Genomic DNA, 13254 nt, shown 5'->3' on the forward strand with positions numbered 1-13254 from the left:
AGTAAATGAATGACAGAAGATATCAGAAAAGTGCAAAAAAAAGCAGGTTGCTGTTAGCAGCAGCAAAGTAGAGCAGCAGAAGCAAAAAGAGTAGTAGGTGAAGCGAACCGCAAAACGTAGAGCAGCAGTAGTAGTCAGCAGTAGTGGCAGAGCGCAACAGCAGGTGAAGAAAAGTAGAAGTACATTAAAGCAGTAGTAGAGTAGTATAAATATAGTAGAAGAAATAGTAGTAGTAGTAAAGGTAACTTATAAAACAATTGTAGAAGAGCAAACAGAAATATGAAGAGAAATATAAGCGAAAGAGTAGTAAGTAGTATAGAATAGTAGCTATAGTAGTAGTAGTTGGGAGCAGCAGCAGCAAGAGAGAAGCAGCGCAGAGCCGACATAAGCAGCAGCGTTGCGCTAAGTGTTGTTGGCAGCCGCGCTAGAGGGTGTGAGGCAGCGTTGAAGTGGCGTGTTATAACAGCACAAGCTGTTGTGTGTGCACAGCGACACACAGAAAACAAAGAAGAGAGCAGCAAGAGTGTGAACAAGAGAGAGATGCAACTCAGCAGCAGCAGCAGAGCAGCAGCAGCAGAGCTCACAACAGCAGCAAAGAAGCAAGAACGGAACCAGCTTAAAATGAGTGGGTGCAAAATGCTTAGCAGCAAAACGACCAGTGGAAGCAGCAGCAGAATAGCACGAAGCAGCAGCAGCAGCAGCCAAGGATTAGCAGCAGGAGGATCAGGTAGCAGCAGCCAAACACTAGTACACCAGCGTGGTGCGCAACATACAGTAAAAAGCAGAGCAAAAGAGCAGCACAATAGCAGAAGACAAAAGAGTAGTAGTAGAGTAGTAGCAGTAGCATTACAAAGAATAGAAGTGAAAAGAACAGCAGCATGATGCAGTAGAGTAGGAGTGAGAAGTAAAATACAGAACAATGCAGTAACTGCAACTGTAAGGAGTAGCAGCAGCAGTGGTAGAGGTAAAAATCAAACAATTTATTGGTAATGTACGAATACAACAGGTGAGATCATTACAGTGAAATGCTTACTTACAGCCCTTAACTAACAGTGAATATTTAAACAAAAAAGTAAAAATAAAACAACAACAACAAAAAAATGGAGAAAAAAAGAGCAGAAGTAAAATAAAGTAAAGGAGTATATTATAAGGGGGTATACAGAGAGTAATGTATGAATAGTTGAGGTAGTTGAGGTAATATGTACATGTGGGTAGAGTTAAAGAGATATGCATAAATATTAACAGAGTAGCAGGAGGCAAAAAGGATGGGGTGAGTGAACATATGTAGCATGATTAGGGAGTTATGGATTTGGGGTAGGAAGCTGTTGAGAAGTTTTTGGACTAGACTTGGCATTAATAGGTAAAAGTAGGAGAGAACATTATGACTAGGGTGGCTGGAGTCTTGATACAACTTGAGACCTTCCTCCGACACCGACTGGTATAGAGGTCCTGGATGGGATGCCCCAGTGATGTATGGGCCGTAGACTAGAGTGTTGGGGGAGGTCAAGCAGTGCCATAGAGGGATGAACAAGATGCAGAGAATTTTTGGAGGATTGAGACATGCTAAATCTTTTCATTCCTGAGAGTTTGTGTGCTCTACGCACTTCTGTCTTGGGGTGTTTGGACCATGATAGTGTGCGTGATGTGGACACCAAGGAACCTGAAGCTCAACCCGTTCCACTACAGCCCCGCCGATGAGAATGGGGGGTGTCAGTCCTTTTTTTTTTCCTGTAGTCCACAATCATCTCCTTTGTCTTGGTCACGTTGAGGGAGTAGGTTGTGTTGGAACACAGCAGATCTTGACCTCCTCCCAGTTATCTGTTGGTAGGCTACCACTTCTGCTTGTGTGCCGCAAACTTAATGATGGTGTTGGAGCGTGCTGGCCATGAGTATGGGTGAACAGGAGAGTACAGGGGAGGGGACTGAGAACAAGAGGCCCGCATGTTGAGGACTGAGTGTGGCAGATGGAAAAGCGGGGGGCCCGCCAGGAAGTCCAGGATCCAGTTGCAGAGGGAGGTGTTTAGTCCCAGGATCCTTAGTTAGTGATGAGCTTAGAGGGCACTATGGTGTTGAATGCTGAGCTGTAGTAATGAATAGCATTCTCACGATGTTTGTAGGTGGGAAAGGGCAGTGTGGAGTGCAATAGAGATTGCATCATCTGTGGATCTGTTGGGGGAGGATGAAATTGGAGTGGGTTAGGGTTTTGGGATAATGCTGTTGATGTGAGCCATGACCAGCCTTTCAAAGCACTTCAGTGGCTAAGACGTCATGTGTAGTGGTGGGTAGTATTTAGGCAGGTTATAGATTTGGGCACGGGACTATGGTGGTCTGCTTGAAACATGTTGGAGAGATAGTAGGGAATGATGAAAATGTAGTGATGAACTTGGCCAGTTGGTCAGCACACATGCCTCGGAGTACACGCCCTGGTAATCCGCCTGGCCCTGCAGGCCTTGTGAATGTTGACCTGCTTAAAAGTCTATAATGGTAAGAGGGATAAAGATCCGGAACAGTGGTGCTCTCATGCATGCTTAGTGTTAATGCTCTCGAGGGGAGCATAGAAGTGGTTTAGCTCTGCCTGGGTAGGCTTGTGTCACTGGGCAGCTCGCGGCCGTGCTTCCCGTTGTAGTCTGTAATAGTTTTCAAGCTGCCACATCCGAGACGACCAGAGCCAGTGTAGTACGCATCTCAATCTTAGACCTGCATGGACCCCCTGGGCTCGTTTGATGGTTGCCGGAGGTCATAGCGGATTTTTAAGTAAGCGGCCCGGGTTAGGAAAGGTCCTGCTCCTTGGAAGCGGCAGCTCTACCCTTTAGGCTCAGCGCGGATGTTCTGTAATCATGGCTGGGTTGGGGTATGTAGTAGGGCACGGGGGAGAATCATGATGCACTTATTGATGAAGCCAGTGACTGGGATGTGGTGTATTCCTCAATGCTGGCTGGAAGAATCCGAACATGTTCCAGTCTGTGCTAGCAAAACAGTCTGTAGTTTAGCATCTGGGCGCTATCTGACCACTTTTTTATTAACGAGTTACTGGTGCTTCTGCTTTAGGTTGTTATAAGAGGAATAGAGGATAGAGTTATGGTAGATTTGCCTAAATGGAGGGAACGAGGGAGAGCTTGTATGGGTTGTGGTGGAGTAAAGGTGGTTATAGTTTTTTTTCTCTGGTTGCACATTTTAACATGCTGGTAGAAATTAGGTAGAACGGATTTAAGTTTCGCATTAAAGTCCCCGCCACTAGGGAGTGCTGCATCTGGATGAGGGTTTCCGTTGATTAATTTGGCCTTGTAAATATTCAGTGCAATTTAATGCCAGCATTGGTTTGTGGTGGTAAATAGACAGCTATGAAAAAATATAGATGAAAACTTTGGTAAATAGTGTGGTTAAGTTTATATAAGATACTCCTACCTCAGGCGAGCAAAACTCGAGACTTCCTTAGTATTTGGTTTTGTGCACCAGCTGTTGTTTACAAATATACACAGACCGCCACCCCTTGTCTTACCGGAGTAATTGTCCTGGGCCGACGTATGCGTATAGCCTGCTAGCTGAAGTTATCATTCGCTCAGCCAGAGGTGAATATATAATATATTACAGTTTTTAATGTCATTGTAGGATAAACCAATTTAAATCGCCCACTATTTTCAAAAGATTGAAGTAATAGGATTGATGGAAGAGGCAGTTTATGGGATCCTTAAAGGCACCCCCGACCAAATCTCCGCCCTTCCTCACGCGAATGACGGGATTTGGGCCTTGTGGGTGTCTGTATGATATCTGGCCGCCGGAAAAAAAAATCTCGCCAATAGAGGTGAGTAACGCGTCTGATATCCAGAAGCTCCTTTTTGGTTATAAGAGACGATGGCAGAAACATTATGTAAAAATAAATTACAAAAACGCGGAAAAACACACATAATAGTACAATTGGTTAGAGGGGCTGTAAAACAGCAGCCATCTCCCGGGAGTGGTATAGTAGAGAAAGAAATAGTAGAAGTAGATTAAATAGTATAGTAGTAGTAGTATACAGTATAAAGTAGTAGTAGAGTAAAGAAATAGCAGAATTGTAGAAGAAAGCATCAACAGTAAATAAAAAAATATAGTAGATATAGTAGTAGTAGTAGTAGTAGTAGTGAGGAGCAGCAGCAGGTTGAGTAGAGAACGAAATAATAGAGCAAAGAAGCAAATGTGTGCCTACTAAGAAAATGCAGCAGCAGCGTAATGGACAGTAGAAAGCAGCAGAAGTAGTATATAGTAGTAAAATGCAGTAGCAGTAGTATAAGCAAATGCGGTAGCAGAATGCAAAAGTAGCAGTAAAAGAATAATAGTAAAGAGCAGTTAGTAGTAGCAGTAGTATAGTAAGTATAAGTGATTACCAGCAAGTAGAAGTTAGCAGTAGCAGTGGCAGAAGAAATAGCAGCAGTGGCAAAGAAATACATAGCAGCAGCAGCAGCAAGAACAGAGGTACTAACAGCAGCAGCAGCAGCAGCAGTGTTGGGGAAGAACAAAGCAGCAGCTGTCTCACAGCAGCAGCAGCAGCAGCGGCCGCTAATAGAAACAGCTTGCGGACAGCAGTTGCAAGCAGCTTCAACAGCAGAATCCAGAGCAGCAGCAGCAGAGCAGCAGCAGTACATTTACAAAGCAGCAGCAGTAACAAAGCAGAAGCAGAACGTATAGCAGTGCTAGGCCGGGGGAAACGACAGGACAGCAGAAAGTTGCTGCGCCTGCAGTATAGCCACTAGAAGCAGCAGAGTAAAAGCAGCAGCAGCAGTGAACGGGTAACATATCGCCGCTGTTGCAGATAAGAGCATGCAGATCGCAGCAGTAGCCGAAGCATCGAGCTAGCAGCAGCAGCAATAGCAACCAGCAGCGGAGCAGAAGCAGCAGTACGGGAGCATGGCACAGAGTTGCGGATCAGCAGAGGCAGTAGCAGCAGAGAGATAGAAAAGCAGCAGTAGAAGCAGCAGCAGGCGCAGTAGCAGCAGTAGTCGCAGCAGCAAAGTGTTACAGAAACAGCAAAAAAACTAAATGCGGATGCAGCAGATATAGCAGTAGCAGCAGCAAAGGGGACTCTGCTGAGCAGCAGGAGCAGACACAGCAATTAAGTGGAGAGCAAAAATTAGCTGAAGCATATACATGAAAGCACGCAGCAGTGGTACATGTTGCAGAGCAGCAGCAGAAACATAGTTCAGCGAGAAAAGTTGTTGCGCCGCGATAGCTAGCAGGACCGCGATGCAAGATAGAATAAGCAGGGGCAGTAGAGTGCAGCAGCAACAGGATGGAAACAGCGATATAATAATAGTAATATAGTAGTAGAAAAAGCAACGATTACAGCAGCATTAACAGGAAGCAAAAAAGAGCATAGGAAAGAGCAGCCGCAGTAGGAGCAGCACTCAGGGCATTGTAGTCCTGAATAAGATTGTCGCCAAATGACAAAAACGTAAAGTTAAAATTATTAGAGAAGTAACAGCAATAGAAAGAGCCGCAGAGAAGTAGAGCAGTAGCAGTAATAGAAATTGCGAAGTATAGCAGCAGCAGTAGTAGCAGCAGCAGTAGTAGTAGTAAAAAGCAGCAGCAGAGCAGAGTGCAGCAGCAGCAGCGTGGCAGCAGCAGCAGCGGCAGCAGCAAAACAGATAAAAAGAAAAGAAGAGAGCAGTAGCAGCAAAGCAGCCTGCGCGCTGCTACAGCAGCAGCAGAACAGCAGGCGTTGCAGAAACATGCTGAGAGGAGAGAGAGAGAGAGAGCAGCAGCAGCAGCAGCAGCAGCGGCTAGCAGCAGCAGCTAGCAGCAGCAGCAGCAAGACAGGGTGTTGGTCGCTGTTGGCAGCAAGCAGCAGTTGGTCAGCAGCAGCAGCAGCAGAGCAGACAGCAGCAGCAGCAGCAGCAGCAGCAGCAGCAGCAGCAGCAGCAGCAGCAGCAGCAGCAATAGCAGCAGCACGCAGATAAGTAGTAGTAGAGAGAGAAGAAAAAGAAAAAAAGACTCATGAGCATAAAAACAGCAGCAGTAGCAAGAAGGTGAATAATGTAAGCAGTAGCAGCAGCAATAGCAGTAGCAGCAGCAGCAGCAGCAGCAGCACTAGCAGCAGCAGCAGCAGCAGCAGCAGCAGCAGCAGCAGAAGAGTAAAGAAGAAAAGATATAGTAACAGTAGTAGTAGTAGTATAGTAGTAGTAGGAGTATAAGCAACACTAGTAGCAGATAGTATAGGAGCAAATAACTATAGAAAACGAGTATAGTGGTAGCAGAAGGTAGCAGTATCAATCAGTGGTAAATAAAAGTGCAGCAGAAAAAACTTTAGCGACAAGAGCACCACGCCAAAGATGTTAAGAGACCGAGCAGCAGCAGTAAGCAGCTAATGGGCAGCAGCAAGTGTAATAGCAGCAGAGAAAAAAGGCAGTAGAGAGATGATGCCGTCGCAGTAGCAGTTAGCAACAGCAGCAGAGTGTTAGCAAAAGCAAAGAGCAGCAGTAGCTGAGCGGAGGAAGAGATAATTGTAAAGAATTGAGAATAAAGTAACCCGTGGTTGCTGCTACGTAGTAGCAGTAGTAGTAGCAGAAAAAAAAATAGTAGGAGTAACTGCAACTTAAGCAGTAGTAGAGTAGTTTAGTAGGTGTAGAGGTAAAGAGTCAGAAATATAGAAGCAATTATTGAAAGTAGTAGTAGTAGAGATAATGGTAGTGAGAAGTAAGTAGTAGTAGAAGATAATTATAGCAAACAACTGAGAAGAGAGCATCAACAGTATAATATAGAAGGAGCAATAGTAGTGAGTGCAGTAGTAGTAGTAGCAGCAGCAGTTGCAGTAGCAGCAGCAGCAGCATAAGTAGCAATAGCAGCGAGCAGTTTACTAGTAGCAGCAGCAGCAGCAGTGTTGTGCTGTTGCGACGGTAGTGAACATAACAAAGAAGGAAATTAAGAGAGAGATAATAGCAGCAGCAGAGCTGCTGACACAGCAGCAGCAGCAGTGCGAAAGCAGAGCAGCAGCAGCTAGGATAGCAGCAGCAGCAGCGTTGCGACCAGCAGCGTTAGCGGTGCAGTGAGTATAAATAGCAGCAGCAGCAGCAGTAAGCATAGAGCAGCAGCATGGAAAAGCAGAACGCAAAGACAATAGAGAAAGATTAACCAGCAGTAGAAATAAAGCAAACATAGAAGTGAAGCAAAAGAAGAAAGCAAATAGAAGAAGAGGATAGAGAGAACACTAGCAAGTAGTGAGCATTATTAGAAATGTGCAAACGCAGTAGACGAATAGCAGCAGCAGATTAAAAGAAACAAGCAGCAGCAGCAGCAGCAGCAGCAGCAGCAGCAGCAGCAGCAGTAGACTCAGGAAAATGGGTGTAGAAAGCAACTCAAAAGTTGCGCAGCTGCTACGCAGCAGTAGCAGGCAGTTGACAATAGCAAAGTAGGTGCAAAGAGAAGCAAACTGCAGAAGAAGAGCATAGTAGCAGTGTTAGTATAAGAAATAAAAAGTGAGCACCGTAGAGCAGTAGTAGTAGTAGCAGTAGAAGAGTAGTAGTAGTAGCAAAGGAAACCCATAAAACAATGTATAACAGCACTCAATAGTAGTAATAGAGAATAGTAATAGTAGTAGCCGAGATAGTAGCAGTAGCAGCAGCAGGAGTTAGCAGTAGAAATAGCAGCAGCAGCAGCTACGCCGTGAGTTGATAGCATAAAATTATTAGCAGCCAAAACAGCAGTAGTTAGGAAACAAGGTAAACAAACAAGCAGCAGCAGCAATGAATAGCAGCCCAAATATTAGAGAATACAGAAACATACAGATGCAGAAGAGCAGCAAGTTGGACTTGTGCAGCAGCAGTAGCAGCAAAACGCAGCAGCAGAAAGTAGCACCAGCGAAGCGGTGGTGCAAACTAGTTGTGTAACCCGAGTTAGCAAATAACATCAGGTTGTGCGCAGCAGCAGCAGCAGTAGCAGCAGCAGCAGCAGCAGCAGAAGCAGCGCGCACGCAGCGCGCTACAAACAGCAGCAGAGTGAGCTAGCAGCAGCAGCAGGGGCAGCAACAAGAGGAAGGACAATATAAACATAGCAGCACAGCAGCAGCAGAGCAGCAGCAATAGTGAGAAGCACCAACAGTAGCAGCAGCAGCAGAAGCAGAACAAAAGAGCCTCACAGAGAAGCAGCAGCAGAGAGATCACAGCAGCTGAGAGAAGGTTGCTGCAGAAGCTAAAACAGCGTAAAACAAAAAGCGAAAGCATCATACATTGCAGAGACACAGCAAGGAAAACAAGAGACAAAGAGTAGCAGCAAGTGGGGGTTAGCAGAACTAGGAGCAGCAGCAGCAGCGGGCGAGCAGCCGGTGCCGCAGCGCTAAGCCGGAAGCTGTTGCGAGCCCAGAGAGAGAATGAAGAACAATAACAGGATCAGTAGCAGCAGCAGTAGTAGCAGCACAGCAGCTGTTGGGCTAGCAGCAGCAGCTGTTGGGCAGCAGCAGTAGTGGCAGTAGCAACAGCAAACAAGCATAAAAATGAGGAAGAGAGAGAGCAGCAGCAGCAGCAGATGCCGCCGCTTGGCAGCAGCAGCAGGAATAAGCAGTAATAAATAGACAGAGAAGCAGCAGCAGAGTAAGAGCTGGCAAGCAGTACACAGAGAGAGAGAGAGATGGTTGTGTAAAGCAGCAGGAGCGCGAGCATGGAGAAAGAAGACACGAGAGAAATTAATAAGTCAGCAGCAGTAGCAGGAGCAACAGCAGCAAACGCAACACAGCATGGGCATTAGCAACAGCAGAGTAAAATAAGAGGAAACTGAAGTGATGCAGCAGGATCAGGGATTGGAGCGTCTGAACAAGATCGTCCGGCTAAAAGACAAAAAACGTAAACGTAAAAGTATAGAAGGCAACAGGAAAAGGTAGCAGAAGTAGTAGTAGTAGTACGAAGACAGTAGAGTAGGAGAGTAGTAGTAGTAGCAGCAGCAGATCAGGCAGCAGCAGCAGCAGCAGCTGGAGCAGAAAAGCAGGCCGCACAGCAGTAAGAGAGCAGCAGCAGCAGAAGGACAGCAGCGTGTTGCCGCTAGCAGAGAAGAAGTTGACAGTCAGAAAGCAGCAGCAATAACACTACAGAGTAACAACAGCGAGCGAGCAGATGACAGGTTGTTGCCGCAGTTGTAGCTGCTGTTGTCGCAGCAGCAGCAGCAGCAGCAGCGAGCACGCTGCCGCTGCCGCCGCAGCAGCAGCAGGACGCTACATTGCTAGAACGTAACAGCAACAGCAGCAGCAGCTGCAGCAGAGGCAGCAGAAATGAGCAGAAAACGAAAGCAGCAATAGTATAGAAATACACTAGTAGCAGCTATTAGTTACAGCAGTAAGAAAAAGAAGCAGCAGTAGGAAAGGGAGTAGCACATCTCAGTGGTACTGTAAGGGATAAATTGTGTAAAGAAAAAAAAGATTAGCAGAAGTAGCAGCAAAGAAAAATAGCAGAAGTAGTAGTAGTAGGTATAGTAGCAGCAAGCAGTAAATGAAGAGGTAGCAGCAGCAACACAGCAGCAGCAGCAGCAGGAGCAGCAGCAGCAGCAGCAGCAGCAGCAGCAGCAGCAGGATGTGCTGAGCAGCAGCCAGCAGTAGCAGCAGCAGAGGCAGCAGTAGCAGCAGTAGCAGCAGCAGCAGAGAGACAGCAGCAGCAGTAGCCGCGTTGCAGAAACGAGCGTCAGCAGCAGTTGCAGCAGCAGCAGGCAGCAGCAGCAGCAGCAGCAGCAGGAGTAGCAGCAGTAGCTAGCTGTTGCTGCAGCACGCAGAGCAAGCAGCAGCAAGTGTAGTTGCAGCGTCTGTTGTTGCAGCAGTTCAGCAGTAGCAAGTAGCAGTAGCTGTTTGCAGCAGCAGCCAGCAGCAGCCGCCAGCAGCCGCAGCAGAGTGCTGCTAGCTACAGCAGCCCACCAGCGAAGACAGAAGCGCAGCAGCAGCAGCAGAGCAGCAGCAGCAGCAGCAGAGCAGCAGCAGCAGCAGCAGCAGCAGCAGCAGCAGGAGCGTGTACGTAACAGCAGCAGCGAGGCGGAAGAGCAGTGCAGCAGCAGCAGCAGCAGCAGCAGCAGCAGTACTATAGAGAGTGGCAAGAAAATGAGCAGCAGCAGCAGAGAGCAGCAAGTATTAGAGAGAGGAAGTAGTGGACAGTCCAGAGCAACAGGAGTTGTATCCTGGCCCTTCACACATTCCCCTGTCATCTAATCAGAGATGCTGGTTATCTTTAGATAAGAAGCACCACTGTATTAGGGTGTTAGCAGAGCCGTTAGAGTTTACAACAGATCAGGGAGAGGATAAGGCCTGGGGCTCCGTCACATCTGGAACCCACACACATGCAGGATAAGGGCTTAGGCAGTGCAGGTACTGGGGACTGGTTATACCCACCGGTTAAACACACACACACACACATGCAGGATAAGGGCTTAGGCAGTGCAGGTACTGGGGACTGGTTATACCCACCGGTTAAACACACACACACACACACACATGCAGGATAAGGGCTTAGGCAGTGCAGGTACTGGGGACTGGGAATACCCACCGGTTAAACACACAAACAGGCACGCACACTCAACACTTTTCTTATGATGCATCTGAGATACGTTTTGTATCAGTAGCACCTATGTTCTGTTGTTGTTTTTGTTGTTCTAGGTGTTGAGCTCCTGGCTACACTCTAGATGACACTTCATCCACAAGACAACAACATCTGAGCAACCACAGCAGTGTAGTGGAGTAGTTAGTGTAAGTAAGGGGGTAGAGCATAAGGATGAGGGCAAAGAGAAGAGGCCAGGCGGTGGGCAGGCCAGGAGGAGGCCAGGGAGGCCAGGGCGGGGCCAGGCCAGGGCCAGGCCAGGCCAGGGCCAGGCCAGGAGGCAGGCAGGCAGGCAGGAGGGAGGCCAGTGCAGGCAGGCCAGTGCATGGCGCCAGGCTGGGCCAGGGCCAGGGCCAGTGCCAGGCCAGGCCAGGCGCCAGGCCAGTGCCAGGCCAGGACAGGCAGACAGGCCAGTGCCAGGGTGGGAATGGCAGGTCTGGGCCAGGGCCAGTGCATGGCAGGGCCTGGGGCCAGGCCGAATAGCAGCGCCAGGGCAGTGCCATGGCCAGGGCCTGGGCCAGGCCAGGGCCAGTGCCAGGCAGCGGCGGCCAGGGCCTGGGGCGAGGGACAGGCAGTGATGGAGGCAGGCAGGCGCAGGGCCAGGGCCAGGGCAGGCCAGGCCAGGGCCAGGGGCCAGGGCCCGGGGCCAGGGCCTGGGAGGCAGGGCCTGGGCCAGGCAGGCAGGGCTGGGGCCAGGGCTGGGCCAGGCCAGGCCAGGCCAGGGCCAGCGCCGGGCGGCAGGGCCTGGGGCCAGGCCAGCGCCACGGCCAGCGCCATGGCCAGTGCCAGGAGAGGCAGGCAAGGCAGGCAGGCAGGCCAAGGAGAGGCGGGAGAGGCAGGGCCAGGCAGGAGGGGCCAGGGATGGCCAGGGCTGGGCCAGGGCCAGGGGGCGGCTAGAGGCAGGCCAGCGCCAGGCCAGGGAGTGAGGCCAGGCAAAAAGGAGGAGGCAGGCAGCAGGCAGCGCCGCGAGCGCCTGGGGCCAGGGCCAGGCCAGCGCCAGGCCAGGGCCAGTGCCAGGGTCAGTGCCAGGGCCAGGCAGGGCTGGGCAGGCAGAGCCAGCCTGGGGGACAGCGCGAGGCCGAGGCCTGGGCCAGGGCCAGGTGCCATGGCTCAGGGCCTAAAGGTAGGCAGGGCAGCGCCAGGGCCAGTGCCGATGCCAGGGCTGGGGCCAGGCCAGGCCAGGTGCCAGGCCGAATGCCGTGGCCAGGGCCTGGGGAGGGCAGGCCAGAGCCAGGCAGGCAGGGCCAGTGCCAGGGCAGGGCCAGGGCCAGGCACAGGCCAGGAGGAGGCAGGCCAGGCAGGCAGGGTGCCAGGCCAGGGCCTGGGCCAGGCCAGGCAGGCAAGGCAGGCAGGCTGGGCGGGCCAGGGCCTGGGCCAGGCCAGGGCCTGGGGTAGGCCTGGGGCCAGGGCCTGGGCCAGGGCCTGGGGCCAGGGCCTGGGCCAGGGCCAGGCAGGCCAGGGCCAGCGACACGGCCTGCCAGGCCTGTGGGCCAGGCCAGTGCGATGGCCAGTGCTATGGCCAGTGCCATGGCCAGAGCCAGGGGCCAGGCCAGGCAGGCCAGGGCAGGCAGGCAGGAGCCAGGGCAGGCCAGGGCAGGGCCTGGGGCAGGGCCTGAGCCAGGCGTGCCAGGGCCAGGGCCCGGGCCTGGGCCGGGGCCAGTGGCCAGGGCCAGGGCGAGGGCCAGGGCCAGGCCAGGCAAGCCAGGCCAGGCCAGGCCAGGCCAGGCCAGGCTCAGCAGGGCCAGCGCCATGCGCCAGGGCCTGGGGCCAAAGGCCAGGCCAGTGCCAGGCCAGTGGCAGTGCTAGGGCCAGTGCCAGCAGCCAGGGCCTGGGGCCAGGCCAGGGCCCGGGGCCTGGGCACAGTGCCGACAGGCTAGGGGGAGGCCAGCAGTGCATGGGGCCAGGGCCTGGGGTCAGGGCCAGGTGCTATGGCGCAAGGCCTGGGCCAAGGAGTGCAGGAGCAAGCGCCACGGCCAGGGCCTGGGCCAGGGCCAGGCCAGTGCCAAGGGGAGGGCCAGGCCAGGGCCAGGCCAGGGCAGGCAGGCAGCGATGGCAGGCCAGGGCCAGGGCCTGGGCAGGCAGGGCCTGGGGCAGGGCCAGTGCATGGCAGGGCCTGGGCCAGGGCAGGGCCAGGGCCCTGCGGCCAGGCCAGGCCTCAGGCCAGGGCCAGGGCCTCCGGGCGGGGGCCAGTGCACATGGCTCAGGGCCTGGGGCAGGCCAGTGGAGCGGCCAGGGCCTGGGGCCAGGCCAGCGCAGGCTGGGCAGCAGTGCATGGCCAGGCGGGGGGGGAGGACATGGAGGGCCAGCAGTGGATGTAGGGCGGGAGGGGCAGTGTGGCGGCAGGGCCTGGGGCCAGGCAGTGCCATGGGAGGTGGCAGGCAGTGCCATGGCAGGTGGAGGCAGTGAAGAGGGCTAGGCAGGCCAGGGCAGTGGCATGGCTAGGGCCTGGGCAGGTGGGGAGGTGGGGCAGGTGGGGAGGGCCTGGGGCTAGGGCCAGTGGTCATGGGAGGGGCTGGGCCAGGCAGTGAAGGCCTGGGGAGGCAGTGCATGGAGGGGCAGGCCAGGGCAGTGGCATGGCTAGGGCCGGGGGCCAGGCCATGGCGAGGCCTGGGCCAGGGCCATGGCCAGGGCCCGGGCCAGTGGCAGCAAGCCATGGGCAGGCTGGGTAGCTAGTGCTATGGCTAGGGGGGAGGCAGAGCTGGGGCAGGGCAGGCTAGGC

At 52.5% G+C, this 13254-nt stretch overlaps 1 protein-coding gene across 1 annotated transcript; it reads left to right on the forward strand.

The window, feature by feature from the left end:
- The first annotated feature begins 10860 nt into the window (after window positions 1-10860).
- LOC123483950 (spidroin-2-like) lies at window positions 10861-12951 on the forward strand. The gene is made up of 2 exons (XM_045213887.1): window positions 10861-12231; window positions 12646-12951. Exons 1-2 carry the CDS (start codon window positions 10861-10863, stop codon window positions 12949-12951), a joined length of 1677 nt encoding a protein of 558 aa, XP_045069822.1.
- Window positions 12952-13254: the final 303 nt, after the last annotated feature.

This window comes from Coregonus clupeaformis, unplaced genomic scaffold (genome assembly GCF_020615455.1).
Source record: "Coregonus clupeaformis isolate EN_2021a unplaced genomic scaffold, ASM2061545v1 scaf0167, whole genome shotgun sequence".
NCBI lineage: Eukaryota > Metazoa > Chordata > Actinopteri > Salmoniformes > Salmonidae > Coregonus > Coregonus clupeaformis.

Coding starts and splice junctions, on each gene's coding strand:
- LOC123483950 (XM_045213887.1), top strand. CDS start 10,861: ATGGCGCCAGGCTGGGCCAGGGCCAGGGCCAGTGCCAGGCCAGGCCAG. Junction 12,232..12,645: donor GAGGGCCAGGGCCAGGCCAG/GCAAGCCAGGCC, acceptor AGTGCATGGCAG/GGCCTGGGCCAGGGCAGGGC.